Genomic DNA, 21512 nt, shown 5'->3' on the forward strand with positions numbered 1-21512 from the left:
ACATACCAGTAAGTATATATTTGACATCATCATTTAATGGCTGCATAGCTTTCCATTGTGTAGTATTTTATTTAACAAATAAATTACTGTATTTTTTTCTCTTTTCACTGTTTAAAAAATACAACCATTTTTTTATTTGTAAGTCTAAGGGAGAAGAGATCAATAGTCCTAATCTTTGCAAATAGCTAAATCTTTGCAAATATCCATCCATAAAGATATATACTTATATACAATTATATGTAAATACACAAACTTATAGAAGAGAATTTGCTGAATCAAACTGCATGTTTTTAAGGCTTTGATAATTATGGCTAAATTGCCATGCATTGAGATTGTACTTTCATCTGTAATTTACTACTTTACCTATTTCTCTTCAACTTTGCTAATAGAGGGTATTATTATAAGAGCATTTTTTTTTTTAAGTTCAGGAAACTAAACTCTCTAGCTCCTGGTAAATGCATGCTTTTGCTCCACATTTCTAAACTTCTGCCTGAAGCTGCATGGTTAAGCATAACTACAGCCAGAGCTGCAGAGGAGCATGTAACCTGAAGAAACAGATGAGCTAAGCTTTTCCCGTCTCTCTCATGAGATGCTTACTTCATTCGAGTCTCAGTTGAACAAAGTGTTAAATGTCAGTCCTAACAATTAAGTTAGGATTCCCACTTGCACCTGGAAATTACAAATAATTCAATATTCAATATCCTAAGTCTTCAGAGATTTGTGGGTTGGAAAGTACAGCAATTCATTCTTAAATATTCTTAAATACTTTAAATTAAACTTTTCCTGAATTTACTTCAATTTGTTGTTTCATCAGTATTTAGTATTGTTTTCATTTAAAAAGTAGGATATAGTCATTTTCCCCCCTATTAACACCTTGCATTCCTGTTACAGGCTATTCGAGTTACTCATGAGACCAGTGCCCATGAAGGTCAGACTGAGGTATTTCACATTTTTCAAAACTCCTCTGCCATGTGTAAATTTAACCACAAGGTTATTATATAACATGTAGTTTAAAAAAATTCATTGGACTTCTTTTTTTCCTTTGAAGGAATTGGCTCTTATGCAAAAATTAGTCATGAAGTAGCACAAAAACACATTTTGACAGATTGTTAACAGGCACATTTATATCGGCCATCTCAGTTTGTCTAATTATTTAGATAGATTGCAGGTTGTGTGTTGTTTGCTTTGGGTAACTGATGGCCTGTGACTTCCCTATAACAGTGATTTTCAACCTTTTTCATCTCATGGCACATATAAACTAATTACTAAAATTCTGTGCCACCCCAAAATATATGTTTTTGCCAATCTGACAAAAAAGATAGGTCTAATTTTGGTTCATTCATACCAGACAGCTATTGTGTTGGCTTGTGTCATTTTTTTATTTGTAAGTCTAAGGGAGAAGAGATCAGTAGTCCTGACTAAATAGGTATTGCATGTTTTAATAATTCTGTGATATTGAAAATCACTGCCCTATGAGATTCCTTTGACTTGCACATATTTTGAGAAAAATACCTGCACTGTAGTACAGATGGATAACTTGTATGATTTTTAAGAGTCTTTATCACACCCAGCTTCTAGCAAAAAGCTGCATCCTTCTCTTTGCTCAGTAAATCTGTTTGGGGCAATGCGATGATCTTCACCATCTTTACTCTGTTAGTGAGTTCTTCTAGGTTACCCCTCCTCCTCTCACCCCCTTGTTTCATTCTAATGGTTTTCCTCATTCCCTCCTTCCATTTCTTCTCTCAACCTCACACTCCCACTCTTGGGGGAAGTTTGTGAAAAGGTATTTTAATCTAAGTGACTATAATTTAATTAAAGTCATTTGGTATATTTATAACACATTTAACACCAGAAGATTATAGATGTTTTTCTTTTTCACCCCCATGTGTGACTCTAAACCATACTTTTTAATGTACAAAGCTGACATTGCCCTTTATGTCTTAACAATATTTTTTAAATACCTGACTTAAAAATAGTGAACTTAAATATTCCTACTACTTAAAATTTTTTAAGGAGACAACAATTTGATACTACGGTATAACAACAATTTTTCATAGATTAAACTGGATAACTGTGAATGTTTATAATAAAACCATTTAGAAATGTAAACACTAATTCTTCCTAATTATATCATACCTTCTTGGTTGCTGTCAGGTTCTGCTTTCAGAAATGTGGACTTTTGGTTTTTTGACTGTTTACACACAGACACACACATACAGATACACATGCACGCAAAGAATGTCTAAGTAGCTCCAGATTGGAAATTAATGAAATGTTCTGTTTTTTTTTAATTGCTTTATATGATCCTGGTATGCTTTCCTTTTTTGTTTTTAATTTAAAGCCCTAGCTGATTTTACTCAGTGGTTAGACTTAGAGTGTCGGTTCATGGACTGCAGGGTCTCGGGTTCAATACTGGTCAAGGGCACATACCTCAGTTGCAGGCTCAATCCTGTTAGGGTGCGTGTGGGTGGTAACCAGTGGATGTGTTTCTCTCACATTGATGTTTCTCTGTGTCTCCCCCCCTCCCTTCCACTCTTTCTAATAATCAATGGGAAAAATTATCCTCTCGGGAGGATTAACCAAAGTAAAAAAATTATAGGGTTAAAATTAGTAATGATGATGATGATCAGCATGAGATTTGTAAACTATGAAAACAGTTATTTGTAATAAAGGAACCAAATGCTTTAATACTTGTTTACTTTTTAAAAAGTGTCTTCAGGATACTTCTCTTGCCACCTTTTAGTTGCTTTATCCAAATTACAGCTTTACTGCCTCATGTTAGATAATGTTCAGATCTCTTTTTCCAGATCTAAACTGAATGACTAATATTTTAGAATGCACATATTCTTGTGTGAGTTTATTGTCCTGTGTCTTACACATTTTCTTCCCTGTCTACCATACATTTTCCCCACTAATACTAATGTAATTTAAATTTGTTTAACTTCTTGCCTGGAAAATTAGCTGCTTATGTAAATTTTCAGTCTTTAGTGTTTTTTCTAATTCTCATTCATTTTTACACAATTGTGCTGGATTATCTTTTTTGAAATATAACCTGAATCATTTGCTACTGAAATTTTCTAGGGATTCCCTAAATGATTCTCAAGGTAAGGTGGATGGAGAAGTTAGGATATTCTAGATGGCTTTTTCAAATTGTATTCCCACAAGAATTAATCTCTTCTGCGAGTTTTGCATCTCCCATTCTTGGTGTATGTTATAGCCATAAAGTGTATTGGGGCAAAAAAAAAGAAAAAGCATTTGCTAACCATTACCCAAGCATATGTAATAATATTCAGTCTCTTTAGCCTCCTTACTTACCTGTATACAAGGTTTGCTTAACCTTTGTCCTTCCAGTTTTTAAAAAAATATATTTTATTGATTTTTTTACAGGGAGGAAGGGAGAGGGATAGAGAGAAACATCGATGAGAGAAAACCATTGATCAGCTGCCTCCTGCACGCCCCCTACTGGGGATGTGCCCGCAACCAAGGCACATGCCCTTGATCGGAATCGAACCTGGGACCCTTTAGTCTGCAGGCCGACGCTCTATCCACTGAGCCAAACCGGTTAGGGCCCTTCCAGTTTTTCAACAGTGTTTTCTTTTTAATTATTTCTCTCTAGCCATCCCTCACTTTATTGTTGCTGTGTTTTACCTCTTGCAATTCCCTCTTCCTAAAAATACTCCTTCTTTCAATCTCTAGTCTTCCTAGGTCTACCTGCCCTTCAAGCTTGGGCTTAAATACCACTTTCTTCATAAAGCAATCCATCCCTTCTACAGACTCTTTTATATGACTCCTATTATTTGCATTTTAACTATTTTCATTTATTTAAGATATATTTATTTATTTTAATCCTCACCCGAGGATATTATTATTGACTTTAGAGAAAGGAATGGGGAGGGAGAGAAGATAGAGAGAAACATCCATGTGAAAGAGAAACATTGATCAATTGCCTCCCGTATGCATCCCGACTGGGGATTGAACCTGCTGGGTAATAAAACAATATTACCCAGTAGCTTCCTGGGTATGGGCCCTGACCAGGAATCAAACCCGCCACCCTTTGGTATATGGGACAGTGCTCCAACCAATTAAGTCACCCGGCCAGGGAAAGATGTATATTTTTTGCACATTTTAGCAGCTCTGAAATTAGGATGTCTTATAGTTGACATCATAATTTATTTGGTGGAATTCCCTTATGTTATCATTTTATAATATAAATTATACATCTTATAACCAGTGGTGCCTTAGTTTTGATGAAATGTGGTGTCATATCACTCTTACTGTGGCTCTTGGGCCTCGGGTTGGTATCTGATTCATTTGGGCTTTCTCCAAAATATCCAACACCATTCCTTGCACATAGGCACAACACATTTATGAATTCACCAGAATTGGCTCAGAACTATCCTTAGTGGTGTAAGAACTACCAAAAGAAAAAAAAAGGCTAAATCTTGTTTTTTCGTAAGCCCCTTAGTAAAGAAAACATATTCATTAGCCTTTATTCCTCAATAGGGCACTATACATTTTTGGAAAGTTTCAGTTCTTTGTTGTGTGGGGCTGTTTTGTGGAATATAGATTGTTATATTCTAGTCACTGTACAGGGATGGGCAAAAGTAGGGTTACGGTTGTGAGTACATGAAACACAGAATTTATTCTTTTTTTTTCTTTTTTTTTAATTAAATCTTTATTGTTCAGATTATTACATTTGTTCCTCTTTTTTCCCCCCATAACTCCCCTCCTCCCAGTTCCCGCCCCACCCTCCGCCCTCACTCCCCACCCACTGTCCTCATCCATAGGTGCACGATTTTTAGAATTTATTCTTGTATTGTGTATTTTTCCATATGAACAACTATGAATGTACTTTTGTCCACCCCTTTATTTCAGTGGTTCCAAGTCACTGAGAGAACAAAAACCAAATCATACATTTCCAAATCCAGACTTAACCAGCTTAAAACTCCTGCAGCAGGAACTATTTTGATAATCATCTCATTTCTGGTCTATCTAACACAGTGATGGTGAACCTATGACACGTGTGTCAGAGGTGACACGCAAACTCATTTTTTTGGTCGATTTTTCTTTGTTAAATGGCATTTATACATATAAAATAAATATCAAAAATATGTCTTTGTTTTACTATGGTTGCAAATATTAAAAAATTTCTATATGTGATATGGCACCAGAGTTAAGTTAGGGTTTTTCAAAATGCTGGCACGCCAAGCTCAAAAGGTTCACCATCACTGATCTAACATCTAGGTGCTTAAGTCTTTGAGTATTATCTCCATTGCTTTCTATATGCTAGCACACTGGTTTTGTCATTTTCCATAAATATCTAGGTTTTTCACATTTGTTTTTATTTACTTGCTGCCATAACAGAACACTGAAGACTCGACTTTAACAACAGACATTTATTTTCTCCCAGGTCTGGAGGATAGAAGTCAATATTAAGGTGCCACCAGGGTTGGTTTCTGGTGAGGCCGCTCTTCCTGACTTATAGACAGGTGCCATCTCCACTGTGTGCACACCTGGCCTTTCTTTGTGCTTAGGGAGAGAGAAAGAGAGAAAGGTCTCTTTCTTTTTTTATAAGGACACCAGTGCTGTCAAATTAGGGCCCATCCTTCTGCTTTCATTTAACTTTAATTACCTCCTTAAAAGCCCTCTCCAAATACAGTCACACTGAGGGTTAGGGCTTCAACATAGGAATTTTGGGGCAATATAATACAGTCCATAATACCATCTTTGTGCTTCCTTTTTTAACAAAACAAACAAACATTTTTATTGACTTTAGAGAGAGAGGAAGGGAGAGCGATACAAACATGGATGAGAGAGACATTGATCAGCTGCCTCCTGCACGCCCCCTACTAGGGATCGAGCCCACAACCCAGTTATGTGCCCTGACCAGGAATGAAACCGGTAACCTCTTGATTCATGGATTGACTCTCAACCATTGAGCCACGTTGAAATATAGATTATTATAGTCTAGGCCCATCTTTGTGTTTTCTAATGACCAAGTTATCTTCTGGATATACCCTTCCTCTTTGCATAGTCAGCACCTTCTCATGCTTAAGTCTTATCTTAAAAGTAATTTTCAAAGGGGCTTTCTTTTATCATTGTTAGGTATGTCCACTATGAATTTATTTGTTGTTATAAAATCCTGTTTATTTTCTTTCTGGTGCTTTTTAATAATTTGTTTCTTCTGTTCTTTGTTTATTCTTTTTATTTACTAGAATATGAGTCCCATGTGGGCATATACCTTTTTTTGTCATTCACCTGACAACCCAGGACAGTGCTTGGCATATATAGACATTTATGAGAAATTAGATAGTGTAAAAGTAAGGAGCATAGGATGTAGGTTTGTATATGACTCCACTGCTTAGTAGCTTAGGCATGGTACTTTCATGCATAAAATGAGGATAATAGCATCTACTTATGAAATTGCTGTGAAGAGTAATGAGTTAATCACATAAAGTAATTGGAACGGTGCCTGGTATATAATGGGCCTTCAATAAAAATTAAGTCGTACTTATATTTTACTAGGCATTCAGAAAAATGGATATGAATGGTAGAGGATGAAACCAAAAAGGATGAAGTCAAATCAAAGGGCAGCTAGAATTTTATAGACAGTAAGGAACTGCCAAAGATGGTGTGTTTAGTACTCAGTATATTGAGTTTAAGGGTCATCTGGGTAGAATTGGATATGGAGTCTAAAGCTCTGGGGAGATATCTAGTCTTTTGTATTTGGGTAATAGAACCTTGATAATTCTATAGAGGGAGAATAGTGGTGAACCACAATGAAATCCTGGGGCATGTGGGTGATAAAGGAGTGGACAGAGGAAGTGAAGCAATAATAACAGTGCAGTAGCAATGGCATTCATCACTGGCATCATTGATGCTCTCTTTCAGAACATTTTCATGGGAATGGAATAGGCAGGAGCCTTATTGTATGTAGAGATTCATATACTAAATGAGGTATCAGTAATTTGAGCCACCAAAATACAGTAGTCTTTTAGGAGGATTAGCAGTAGCGTGCTGCTATAGAGTAATTGTTTATTGTATATTTTTCCCTATTCCACCATGATTGTTCAGAAATTTGGACAGTAGCTCTCCACTGTCATTAACTTATACTGAAAGTTACTGCTTTTATATTTCACTTAAGATGGGAAAGATAAAAACGATGGGATATGAGGAAATTAAAATGTAAGTATTTTTTTGAATTATGAACAAAGATCAATGATAGAAAATGGAAGTAATCTTCAAGTCAAATATGAAGGCAAGGAAAGAAATCCAAAAGGATATTTTATTTGCCTTCAGACTTTACTTTAACTTCATTGATACTTATCTAAAAAGCAGTTTCTAAATTTTGAGATTTGTTTGGATTAATCTAGGAGCTAACCCAGCTATAAGTAGAAATCTCTTGATTTATTGTTTATTTGGCTTTAAAAAAATGTAAATCTGCTCAGGAACCTCCATGTCAATTTGTAATGAAAAATAATAGAAACTGCCACAATTATTTTATTTCTGTTTTTAAATTAAAAACAGTATGCCAATATGGGAAAGGTAGCAAAAAAATACAACACATTTTTAGCACTTTATTTAGTTTGAATCTTTTCAAAATTCATTTTTAAAACAGTTGAGATCACAACATTTTGTGGGGGTTTTTTTTCTTAACATTTTATCATGAGCATTTTCTTGTTTCATCAAAACCTTTTCATAAATAATTTTTCATGGCTGTATACTCTCATTGAACCATAATTTACTTTGTAATTCCCTTAACTTTTAGTTTATATATAATTGATTTTTAGAGAGAGAGGAAGGGAGAGGGATAGAGAAATAGAAGCATCAATGAGTGAGAAACTTCATAAATGGCTGCCTCCTGCATGCTCCTACCGGTGACGGAGCCCGCAACCTGGGCATGTGCTCTGACCAGGAATTGAATCGTGACCACTTGGTTCTTGGGTAGACACTCAACCATGAGCCACACCAGCGGGGCATAATTTTTTTAACTTTCGATGTTTAAATTGTTTTCATTTTCAAGTTAAAAATATAACTTCCTTGAATATCTTTATTTATACATGTACTCATTCTGAGATCTCTCTTTAAGGTAGTTTCTTGAAGGTAGAATTACCTTGAGTCAAAGAAATGAACATATTTAAGGTTCTTGTTAAATAATATGAAATTGTCTTTCATTTAATGAACCAGGTAACCTGTTTGAGCACCTACTATGCCGGTACTGTGTTAGGAGCTGTATGTACACCTGAATAAAACAGTTTGTGTCTTCAGGGATCTCTTATTTCACTGGAGGTAGCCTCAAAAATAGACCTTGCCAGTGTTTAATTCTATTTTTAGATTTTAAATTTTGGCTTGTTTGATAGAGGGAAATATTATGTTTGATTGCTAATGATCTTTCAAAGATCTTTTGTAAAAGTTTATGAAATAAATTTAAATCATGAAATTGTAATTAATTTAATGAAATGTGTAGTCTATTTTGGTTAGTATTATCCTATAAGAGAAGGATTATTTGACTATTGGGTAAGCAATGGGTATATTCTGATTTCAAGTATGTGTTCATATACAGCATGGGGCAAAAGTAGCTTTATAGCTGTGATTATGCAAAACACATTCTTAATAATTATTGTATTATTTTTCATATGAACGACTGGAAACCTACTTTTGCTTCACCCTGTAGATGTATGCACAATTAAAGATAAGTCATGTGTTTGTGTTTGTGTGTATGTAGTTGGCTTTTTTTGCCCAATCAATGCAAATTTTCAGAGGGGGTGGGCATAAGATCAAGTTTTATCTTTATTAGATGTGTAATATACCAGTAAGTATAGTTTGCATGGCTTCATTTTACTCTGAAGTATAATTTTTAGTTATTTCAATTATGTTAGAGTTAAAGGAGTTAAGATGCTCACATTTTTTCCCCTATTTTAGGGATTTATTTTCTTCTTTCTTTGATTTTGGAAGAAACTGTGAAGGTATTAAGAAGAAACTTAGTTCTTGTATAATGTGGAATTTAAGTTCCTGATTATCTTGGGAGAATCAGATGGAAATAGTAAATTAACTCTGATGAAAGTATCATGCATTTTAAGCTATATAGTCCAGTTTTGTCAAGAAGTCTGAAATTGCAACTTTCTGGTTTTTCTTCTTTTTCCATATACTTTCCATACACCATTCCAACAAGACTTACTGGAAATCTTTTTTCAGGCAACTTCATTCTTAAAATTGAGAAATGCTCTGGAACTCCTATTCTTGCACCTTTTGCCTCTGTCACTCTTTTATCTTTTTTTATTGTTGTCATTGCTTCTGCATATCATTCCTTGAATACAGGTATGTTTAGAGTATGTGTAGAGTTGAGTGGGAGACTTCAGTTTGAAAGATGGAGTACAAATTAGGACTAGTTATAAGGGGAAATATTGAAATGATTCTTTTAATTCCTCTCTTTCAGAACACTGACATCTTTTTCCATGCATGTGATCAGTTCTTTATCTCATATCACTAAATAACGATGTGTAAATGGATTAAATTGGTTGTTGAAAAGTTAAGAATGTAGTTACTACTACTACTACATCCTGTTTACACTTTGTTTTTCTTCCTTAACAAATGTTGTGTCCTGAAATTGATCGAAAGGGTCTTTTTTCTTTTTTATTCTTTCTTCATCTTTTCCTTTTTTTTTCTCTTCCAATATCTGATTTGAAAATGGAGATATTAAACTTATTATTTTAAAGTAGATTTCTTAGACTGAACTCATCAGTTTACTCTTACATATCTGACTAGATGTAACTCTTCCATCTAAAAATGTCTTCAGCGATAAAAATAGAGTCGAAGTTATAACTGAGGATGGTGGGTTTTTCTGTTTGTTTTGGTTTAAACCACAACTTTCCAAAGCAGAGATTATGTTAGGATTTAAGGTTTTTGTTTTTCTTTCATTTGTAGTAAAGGAGACTCTTACTTGGGGCTATTCTCAGATTTAAAAAGTAATAACATTTCTGTTTAATGTAACATTTACAGATATAGGTCATTGTATTAACAGCGATTTCTTATGTGGAGAATTGTAAATTGAAGTGAGAAAACACAATTGTTAAACCATTAGGGAAAAATACCAAGAATGTCTCGAAACCTGTGGGCATCTTGATTTATTAACTGAGCAAAATGAAGAAATTTGCCATTATACAAATTTTCCGTGGATTATGTAGTGATATTTTGTTACCTAGCCCATGTTTTACTTAGACATCTTTGCCAACTGAATATGGATACTCTGTGGGAAAGTTTGCATCTTTTGCATGAATCTGGTTTTACTTTCCTGTTTTAAATTTGGACTTTAAATTTTGTGTAATGCAGTGTATTATACTTGACATTTACTTGAAGTCTACAGAAATCCATTTAGAATTTAGAATTTTGATTTTAAACTAATAGTTTTATATATGTGTACATGTTCTCACATATCTATACACATCCATATCCTCACGTACGCTTACACATCATAATTTTACTTCTTTTCATAGCATCTGGCAGCCCTAGAGAAGTTCCTGATTTTTTCCTTTCCATGTATCATTTTTTAGATTCAGTGGTATTTCTAACATCTGAAAAGATGTACCACTGAAAGTACATGGAAATAATTTAAATTTGTCACCATCAAGTTTATTATTTTATCAACAGGTCAGTAAAAGGAATCATGATTTCTAATGATCATCTAATAAGAAACTAAAATTCTTTTAAAACATTGAATTTTATTATTTTCAGTATTTTATTTCCATTTCTACCCTGTAAATGAAAAAAGGTATTGTGAAGAAAGTGCACATTGCTCTCTACTAGAGAGCCACAAATATTATTGGTACTTGAGCCAAAAAACTCTCATCATGAGATACTTGGCGTTGCTGAAAACATTGGGCATCATTTTGGGTTGCTACTGTGTAGGTCTTTACTATTCTTTAATGTCATGTATTGGGTGAATGCAATGGGAATTGAGGTGTTTTTCAGTTTTTTCCCATGGTTTGTCATCATCTTAATTTTCACTGCTTTTGAAAGTCTGTCATCTTATAATGATGTTAATTAACATTTACTGAATGCATCTTATGAGGTAAGCACTATACTAAGCCCTATAAGTACCCTGCTCTAATCATCTCAATTCCTTAAGATAGATATTATCCCAGGTTTTTTAAAAATATGTTTTTGTTGATTTCAGAGAGAGGAAGGGAGAGGGAGAGAGAGAGAGAGAGAGAGGGGGAGAGAGAGAAATATCGATGCGAAAGAATCATCTATTGACTGCCTCCTACACACCCCCTACTGGGGATTGAGCCTGCATCCCAGGCATGTGCCCTGATCTGGAATTGAACCGTGACCTCCTGGTTCATAGTTTGATGCTCAACCATTGATCCACACCAGCTGGGCTAAACATAAAAGCTTACCCATAAACCAACTAGTCTTTTTGCTAGTCATGTTACGTATATTTTGGAAGACAGTAATTATTTTACGTATCTATCAGCTAATTGTCCCTATATGTTGATGAAATTACATGGTTATAATGATTTTTTTTTTTTTTTTTTTTTTTTTTTAGTAACAGGATTTTCCCCATTTAAATGAGCAAAAGTTTTGGGTATAAGCCTAAATCTACTAACTTTATTTTAGCATTTTAGAATAATTTAAATTTAAGCATTTAACCTATCAAACACTTGATTTTTTAAAATTTTTTTTTTTTTAGGTTTTTTTTTTATAACTGTTTTTTTTTGTTTGTTTTTTTTAAATTAAATCTTTATTGTTCAGATTATTACATTTGTTCCTCTTTTTTCCCCCCATAACTCCCCTCCTCCCAGTTCCCGCCCCACCCTCCGCCCTCACTCCCCACCCACTGTCCTCATCCATAGGTGCACGATTTTTGTCCAGTCTCTGCCCGCATCTCCCACACCCCTTTCCCCCCCAAGAGTAGTCAGTCCATTCCCTTTCTATGTCCCTGATTCTATTATGATCACCAGATTATTTATTCACTTGATTCTTAGATTCACTTGTTGATAGATGCATGTTTGTTGTTCATAATTTGTATCTTTACCTTTTTCTTCTTCTTCCTCTTCTTAAAGGATACCTTTCAGCATTTCATATAATACTGGTTTGGTGGTGATGAACTCCTTTAGCTTTTCCTTATCTGTGAAGCTCTTTATCTGACCTTCAGTTCTGAATGATAGCTTTGCTGGATAAAGTAATCTTGGTTGTAGGTTCTTGGTATTCATCACTTTGAATATTTCATGCCATTCCCTTCTGGCCTGCAAAGTTTCTGTTGAGAAATCAGCTGACAGTCGTATGGGTATTCCCTTATAGGTAACTGGGTTTCTTTCTCTTGCTGCTTTTAAGATTCTCTCTTTATCTTTTGCTCTTGGCATTTTAATTATGATGTGTCTTGGTGTGGTCCTCTTTGGATTCCTTTTGTTTGGGGTTCTCTGGGCTTCCTGGACCTGTAAGTCTATTTCTCTCACCAGGTGGGGGAAGTTTTCTGTCATTATTTCTTCAAATAGGTTTTCAATATCTTGGTCTCTCTCATCTTCTGGCACCCCTATAATTCTGATGTTGGTACGCTTGAAGCTGTCCCAGAGGCTCCTTACACTATCTTCGTATTTTCGGATTCTTTTTTCATTTTGCTTTTCCAGTTGGGTGTTTTTTTTGCTTCTTCGCATTTTGAATCTTTGACTTGCTTCTTGCGCTCCTCTGGTCTGCTGTTGGGTGTCTGTATAATATTCTTTATTTCAGTCAGTGTATGCTTAATTTCTAGTTGGTTCTTTATCACAACATCTAGGGTCTCATTAGATTTCTTGAGGATCTCACTACATTTATCGGCGGCTTCTAGACAGTTCTTGAGAGACCTTAAAAGTGTGGTTCTGAACTCTATCTATATCCTCCATGGACAATTTTGTCCTGTTACTTTGTCACTGCATTTTTTATGCTTTCTTGGTGCACCCCCTAGTGGTCTTTGTGCGCAGTCTTGTTGTAGTTAAGCCTTGATTGTTGTCGGCAGTAGTGGGTGTGATTTGACCTCCAGGCTAACTGGCTATGAGAGTCCACTGTGTCTGCAGTGGGAGAGCTTCTGTGCTGGATCTCTAGGGCGGTGCTAATCTAGCCTTTGCCTGAGGCTATCTGGCAAATGGCTCTGCGCAGGGCTTGGGCGGGGTGGGTCCCTGGGGATCTACAAGGCAGGCGGAGCGAGCAGTTATGGCTGCTCTCAGTTCCGTCCCTAGGGGCTCTGCCTCTCAGAGTCCCAGCAACCCCTGCAAACCTCGGAGAGAAAGCTGCCTTCGAGTTCCGACCGAAGCCAGACAGTCCCGCTTCTCCTGTTTGAGTCTGGGTCCCTAGAGACTCACCCGGATCTGGAGCTCAGAGTCTGAAACTCCCTCCCGATTTAAAACAACAACCGGGCCCTCCGCCGCCAGCCCGCTCCTCGCGCACTCCGCACCTGAGTATTTCACTTCAGCACTGCACCTCCTCTGAGTCTGGGTATGATATTCTCTTTCCTCCTAGTTGTAAAATTTCCACTCAGCCAGCCTTCCTGTGGTTCTGGATGATGTCCATTCTGTCTTTAGTTGTTTTATGAAGTGGTTGTTCGAGGCAGCAATCTCCGGCATTAACCTATCCCGCCATCTTGGTTTTTCCTCCGCCATCTAATTTTCTTTATATTTATTTATTTTTTTAAAAATTGATTTTAGAGAGGAAGGGAGAGGAAGAGAGAGATAGAAACATCAATGATGCGAGAGAATCATTGATTGACTGCCTCCTGCCCTCCCCCTACTTGGAATCAAACCCACAACTCAGGCATGGGCCCTTGGCCGGAATCGAACCTGGGACCCTTCAGTCCCCAGGCTCATGCTCTATCCATTGAGTCAAACCAGCTAGGGCAAACACTTGATTTCTTAAAAGAAATACTTGTAGGCCTCCTTTTTTTAAAAAAAGGTCTGTATCTTTTTTTTTCTTTATTGATTAGGGTATTACATAGGGGTCCTTATTCCCCCCATTAGTCCCCCCACCCCCCAGTCATGCCCTCACCCCCCTGGTGTCTGTGTCCATTGGATAGGCTTATATGCATGCATATAAGTCCTTTGGTTGATCTCCCTCCCTTATTTCTTTTTAGCCTTTACTGCATTTCTAATTCTTCAGTTTTTATTAGATAGTTTAAAGAGCAATCTCTCTCTTTTTTTTTTTTATACACACAGAGCATGTACATTAACTGAAGAAAAAGTAAGCTGGCTTTTTGCCAGGTGTACCGGTTAATAATGCAGATGTGTTATCAAAGAAAACACGATAATTTCAAGAGAAACATCCAAAGTGCTTTATTCAAAGTAATGTCCATCGCTAGCTACACATTTCCCCCATCTCTCAGGTAATTTGTGGATACCGTCCCAATAGAACTTTTCTTGTTTTGCGGCAAACCATTCAGAGACCCAGTTTTCCACTTCTGCGTACGTTTTGAAGTGCTGCTCAGAAAGTGCGTGTGCCATCAATCAGAACACGTGGTAATCTGAAGGAGCAAGGTCTGGTGAATACAGCGGGTGGGTTAATACTTCCCAGGCAAGATCTTTTAATGTGTCTTTAAAGTTTTGAAGTGTGTGATGGTGCGTCATCATGAAGCAAAATTTCTTTGCCATGTCTTCTCGCCCATTCTGGTTGTTTCACGATCAAAGCGTGGTTCCAATTGATTATTTATTGTCGGTAGCAATCAGTATTAATGGTTTCACCTGGTTTTAGAAGCTCATAATACACCACACCTTCCTGATCCCACCAAACGCAGAGCATTGTCCTCTTTCCGAAGCGATTTGGCCTTGTAGTCGATGTTGATGGTTGACCTGGATCAACCCATGGTTTTGTGCATTTGGGATTCTCAAAATCACTTTTTATCGCCAGTCACTATTTGATGCAAAAAAGATTCTTTCCTGACAGTGAAGCAATATTTTACTGATGATTTTTCAGTTTTCCATTTGTCTTTTGTTCAGTTGATGTGGCACCCATTTTCCTTCCTTTAAAATCTTTCCCATTGCTTGTAAACGATCGGAAATTGTTTGCTGAGCAACATTTAAACTTTCTGCAAGTTGTTTTTGAGTTTGACACGCATCTTCATCCAATAATGCTTGTAATTATTGGTCTTCAAACTTTTTCGGTTGACCTAGATGTTCTTTGTCTTTCACATCGAAATCATCACTTTTAAAGTGTTTAAACCAGCGTTCACAAGTATCTTGAGATGGAGCATGTTCACCATAAGCTTCCCGAAGTATATGATAACTTTTTCTTCAAAATAAAGTAATGAATTAAAACTTCCCGCAAATGCTCTTTTTTTGGCACGAAATTCGACATTTTTAAGCATGAAAATATCTATGATGTTAACACCTTCAGCAAATTTGACATATGAAGTTTTGAAGCTTGCTGTCAATACAACAAAATAGCATACATATCAAATCACATATATATATATCAACATATGTGTAACTCCATCTATTGAAAAAAGTCTGCATTATTAACTGGTACATCTGGTAGACGGACACACTCCCCCACCTTTTTATTAAAGGTTCAATTCATTAATTTTTAGCCTTCATGGCATTTCTCATTTTTTTATTATCGAACAGATTAAAGAGTTGTTGACTTATTTTTACACTAGAGGCCCAGTGCATGGATTCTTGCACTGGTGGGGTTCCTTGACATATTCTGCAGGGATCAGGTTGAAACCGGCAGTCCAACACTGCCTGCTGCTCCTGCTTGCCGCTCTCGCTCGTCCCGGCTTCACTGCATCTCCCGCCGCCACTGCCGCTTAGTAGGCTCACTGCCGCTCTGCTGCCGTCTTTGGGCTGCAGCAGCCAGCTGTGAGCTCTGTGTCTGGTGCCCGTCTGTCAGCTGATTGGCAGTCCCGCTGTGGGAACGCACTGACCACCAGGGGGCAGCTCCTGTGGTGAGTGTCTGCCCCCTGGTGGTCAGTGTGAGTCATAGCGATTGGTCATTTGGTCGCTTAGGCTTTTATATATATAGATGTACAAAGTGACATGCACATTAATGTTGAAGGAATAATAATTTGGCCTTTTAGGACCCACGTGTTTTTTGTTTCTGAACTAAATATAAGTTTGAAAAATAGAAAGATTTGAATAGTGGTTGGGGTCTATAGATAGAAGTAGTAATAGATTTGCCTCCAAATCAATTAAATTACTTGACTGCTAGTAGGTGGGTGGGTGCTTTTGTGTGTAATGAAAACACTGAAATTAGAGCCAGGAGCTATGGGTTTTGCCTCTGGCTTTGACAGTCACTAGTTCTATGGCTTTGGGCAGGTCATCTAGATCCTTGGGCTGCTTTTAAAACAGCCCAACTGCCCAGCTGGTGTGGCTCAGTGGTTGAGTGTCAACCCATGAACCAGGAAGTCAGGTTTCGATTCCCAGTCAGAGCACATGCCCGGGTTGTGGGCTTGATCCTCAGTAGGGGTTGTGCAGGAGGCAGCCGATCAATGATTCTCTCACATCAATAATGTTTCTCTCCCCTCCCTTCCTCTTTGAAATCAATAAAAATATGTACTAATTAGGCCTGGCCAGCGTTGCTCAGTGGTTAAGCGTCCACCTATGAACCAAGAGGTCCCTGGTTTGATTCCCAGTCGGGGTTTCAGGCTTGGTGCCCAGTAGGGGGCATGTGGGAGGCAGCCAATCAATTTCTTTCTCTCTCATCTATGTTTCTATCTCTATCCCTCTCCCCCCCTCTCTAAAATCAATAAAGACATATATATTTTTTAAAGTACTAAGTAGGATCATAGAATTTTCAGAGTTGAATGAGCCTCAGAAAGTATTCAGGGAAATCCCCTTCATTTTCCTAAAGAGACTAAGTCATGGTTAATGAAATCCATTATCACTAAGCAAGGACTTAATTGCTTCTTCTCATTATGGTAATAAGTGCTTTTAATTTTTTCATGCTGATTTAAATTAATATTTTTTATTTCATGTACTGACTGGTGTTATTTATTGGAGTAACAGTTATAAAGTTTTCATTTGGATTGATTAACATAAAAAGTTAGTTATCACAAGCATGTTCATTTAATGAATAACTGTTGAGCCAGATTTGTCTTTTATGGTATTTGGTGTATGAAAGGGTGACTCTCAAAATACCTAATTTTAAGAGGATTACCCCCTCATTAGAATGTGGTCTAGTAACTTAGTATTAAATCTTCCGCTTGGCCACTTAGGCTGTACACCACAGTGATTGAGAGCATTGGATTCTAGAACCAGATTTCCTGTGTTTGAATCCCAGCCCTGCCGTGTACTGGTAATGTGCCCTGTGCATGTTAATTAACTTCTGTGTACTCTGGTTCCTCATTTGTAAAATGGGAATAATTATAGTGCCTATCTCATGGGTTACTGGGAGATTAAATAAACTAATACATATAAAGTGCTTCAGAGAGTGTCTGGCACAAAATAAGTGATACATATTTTAACTAATACTATTGTTATGCCATGATTGCTTTCATTTAACTTGTCAGCCAAAGTAAGAAGATAGTATGTTACATATTTCATGTATATTCTTTTTTAAAAACAATTCGATATAATTCCATTTTAGTGAGTTTTTAAAAAATAATGTTATTGATTTCAGAGAGGAAGGGTGAGGGATAGAGAGATAGAAACATCAATGATGAGAGAGAACCATTGATTGGCTGCCTCCTGCAAGCCCCACACTGGGGATCAGGCCTGCAACCTGGACATGTGCCCTGAATGGGAATCGAACCGTGACCTCTTAATTCATAGGTGGACTTTCAACCACTGAGCCATGCCAGCTGGGTGCTTTTTTTTTTTTTTTTCCAGACAAGAGCTCTTGCTCATTTTATTCAGTGATTTATATTTAGGAAATGTCAATATAATCTGCTTTAGGTAGAAACAACACAGACAAAAAAGAAATAAGATATCATTGTATGCCTGTTACTGAGTGTTCTCATATGTTTTTTTAAAAAATACATTTAAAAAGTGTCATTTATGATGCTCTGCAGTATTTTACAGTATTAAATTATATTACTTAATTTCATATAATTACAATTTTTAAATTCTCAGATTTTTTTTTAAAGCTGGAAGGAAAGTAGTAAATCATCAAGACTAAATGCTTCACTTTATAAACAAGGGAATTGAGGCTCCAAGAAGTGAAATGACTTACCCAAAGTCACCGAGACTAGAGTTGGCAACCTCTCAAGTCGATTGTTCTTTCTTTCTTCCTTGATGCCTGCTGTTCCACTTTCAACTTGTACTGTCATTTATCAAGCTTTCTCTAAAATACTATCTATAACAGAACATCTTGCTGGATAAGATGTTGAGTGTTTTTTGTTTGTTTTTCCAAAAGAAGGCTTTGATTAGTAACATTTCACTCCTTTAGGAAACATGTGTAATACTATCCCTATTTATTTCAATTCATTCAAATGTCCCTGGATGAATTCTTAGGTATATACTCAAGGGAGCAGGTTAAAACACACACACACACACACACACACACACACACACACACACACACACACAAACACACAAAAGAGGTATTATTTGCCTTGTCCAACTAAGAAAGGAAATTTCATGGCAGATTTTATTAATCAGATTGATCAAACAGTTAAATTGCAGCCTATATTTTGTTCCTAGAGAATTTGAATAATCAATTCCACCAGTCTGCTATGCATATGAGGATATGTAAATATTTTAGATGTGCACTTACAGAACCTATGGCATATACCCTGATACCTTGGTTATATATTTCCACTTTACCTGCTTTTAATCAATATTCATTTATGGTTTTTTTCTGGATTATGGTTGATTAAAAGTGCTAGACCATATAAATACAAGTATGACCATACGTTGCTTTTAAAAATAAATGATCGCCAAGTAACGTGGTCTAAGTAAAATGTTCTCTTTTTTAATTATGTAGTCCTCGCCATCCTCATCACAGCCTCATTGTAGCCACTGCAGAACGAAGGCCTCATCATTGTGTCACCATGCATCCCTGCCCTGGGTCAAACGTAACCATGTAGACCCTGCAAAGGCTACCAGTCCATCTCTCCGTCTTCGTCGCTGGCGACCCTTCTTACGCCTACCATCTTTGGGTCTCCATTCTGTTGTAAGTGTAGTCAATCTTCCATCTCTTCTTCCAGTGACAAGGGCAGTCCATTTTTCCCCTTAAACTTCTTCGGTCTTCGAAATGCTTTTCTCTTGGTTCACTCAACCATTAGTTTTCCCTCCCAGTAAAATTGCAAGCATACCTCCATGCTTTGCAGTCTAGCTTGACTTTCACCAATGCCTTGGTGAAATCCATCTTTCCACTTCATGTCCTACCAATGCAAGAATGCCTGCCTTTTGATGAGTGTTAATTGACATTCATGATAATGTTTACGTTCCTATCATTCATTAAAGTGAATATGTATTCTTTTACCCTTCATCTTTCTGATTTCATTTAGTTGACTCGGGTCAACAAATGCTGTGTACCTTCTGAGTTCTATACCATTTCTTTTTTTTTTTTTTTTTTCATGTTTCTGAACATGACTTTAGGCTCTTGTCATGCTCTGGGGTGCTTTACTTACTCTATCCTTAATCTAATACTTCATGGTGTAGGGTGTTTCATCTAAGCTATTTTTTCTTGAGGTGGCTCAGGTACTTGGTTTAATCTTGATCCAATCTTCCTTGCCTATTCAGTTTAAAGAACATCTTTCCAAGTAAGAGGCAAAGGTTTTTTTCCTTGTGAATTGATGTAGGCTTCCCACAAATTTTAGGATTTCTCCTTCTTGAGTAGATAATATTAGCAAACTATTTAAAAGTGTATGTATATGTTCTTATAATCTTGCTAATTTTCTTAAATGTTGAGGTTGATGATAGAATTCTAATTATTTTCATAATTGAAATAAACTGCAGGTTTCAGCAACTACAGCTCTTGTCTTTCTGATGTTTTAGACTATTAGTGGCAATGACTTTGGATTGGTTGAGAGATTTGGTATATGCCATACATTTATAAGAAACTTGACACTTCTATAAATCATCATGACTTTCAAAGCCAAAGGAAGTCTGATTACACGTAATGTTTAATGCTTAAAAAAAAATTGGTGTCAAACATTCTTTCCTCCCTTTACTTACTCTTCTAGAGCTATATTCAAATTCTGAAGTGGAGTCGTGGCACTTTTCCTTAAACATCTGCTTCCTCCAAATAGCAGTATGGGCATCAAAAGAACCTTTGATTTTTGCTGAGTATCAACAAAACTGGTGTCTCTGTGTTTCATTATCTTCATTGGGTCACAGTGTGTATTTGTCATTTTTATTCATTTATCATATTTGTTGTTTCCCTACTGTGCCAATTTGTACAGTAGGAGATATAAGGTGAATTAAATGATCAGAGTAAAACCCTAATTTTTGTAAAGTCTGTCTTAGGCATAATTGATTCTAAATATGAATAAATTCCTTTGTACTTAAAATTATTCTAAATATAAATGAGCATATCATAAAATTTGTTTTTTCCAGGTTTATATGTTTTTATATAATTTTGATCTTTGCTCAATATTAATTCCATTGCTTTATATCTTCATAAATATTTTCATAGCCTAGTGGTTAAGCACACAGATTCTAGAATGACACTGCCTGGATTTGTGATCTAGAACATGTTACTTAATGCTTCCATGCCTCAGTTTTCTTGAGAGTAAAATGGGTATAATTATATTACCCACCTTGCAGGGTTTAAATGATAATTAATTGGTCAGTACATTTAAGACTTAGAACAGTGCCTAATATATATTAAGTACCATACAATTATTAATTAAATTTCAACCATACCTTTTTATAATTTGAAATATCTGTTTAGTATTTACTTTCTATCTAATTAATTTGTTATATTACTTTTTAATTGGGATAAGTATTTTATTCTAAATTAGGGAACTTTATAAAAAATAATATATATAAATGTAGGCAAAAATGATCCAAATCTATAGCTTCTGTTTTTGCCCTTTGTTTATTATATGTTGGTCATTTTTTTTTTAAATGAAAAACTTATTGGAATTTGCTTTTTATTTATTCTTGTTTTGGGGTGGAATCATTTTTAAGCAATGAATAATTGCACTTTTCAGATTACACGTAGACAAAAGGAAAAGGCTCATAGCAAGTACTGACACACAATTTTGAGTCACTAGATTTAGTGATTTCTTAGATTTTGTGATAATGCAGTATTAATATTGTAATAATACAGAATGTTTAGTATCACTTAACAATTTACAAAGTAATACATTTCATTTAAACCTCAAAACAGATAACAAAATCAGTGTTTACAGGGATTGAGTATATATGTTCATATCTCTGACTCCAATTATACTACTTTTATCTTTAGCACAATTATATTTACTGGCAAGATAAGAAAAATGGAAGCTATAAGATGCAATATGCTTAGAAGAAATGGTGTTAAAATATTTTAAAATTTTTGAAAACATAGATCAAAAGATTTAATATCCTGTTGGAGAATCGTATCTTAAAATGAGAAAACCAGACCTTTTCCTAGTTGGATAAACAATTCTTTCTGGCATTTTT

General features: G+C 36.0%; 1 protein-coding gene across 3 annotated transcripts in view; it reads left to right on the forward strand.

Annotated features, from left to right (window-relative positions):
- UCHL3 (ubiquitin C-terminal hydrolase L3) overlaps positions 1 to 21512 on the forward strand; it is a 53950-nt gene that overhangs the window by 24494 nt on the left and 7944 nt on the right. The window contains exons 4-6 of one of the 3 annotated variants that reach the window (XR_009451349.1): positions 892 to 939; positions 18883 to 19071; positions 20087 to 20239. Coding sequence is in view for 2 of the 3 variants with exons in the window: in XM_059684844.1 (XP_059540827.1) it covers positions 892 to 939; positions 18883 to 19071 (237 nt within the window). In the remaining variant the exon portion in view is untranslated. The remainder of the gene's footprint in view (positions 1 to 891; positions 940 to 18882; positions 19072 to 20086; positions 20240 to 21512) is intronic. The other 2 variants (XM_059684844.1, XM_059684843.1) reach the window with 2 other exon arrangements.

Source organism: Myotis daubentonii, chromosome 2, assembly GCF_963259705.1.
Source record: "Myotis daubentonii chromosome 2, mMyoDau2.1, whole genome shotgun sequence".
NCBI lineage: Eukaryota > Metazoa > Chordata > Mammalia > Chiroptera > Vespertilionidae > Myotis > Myotis daubentonii.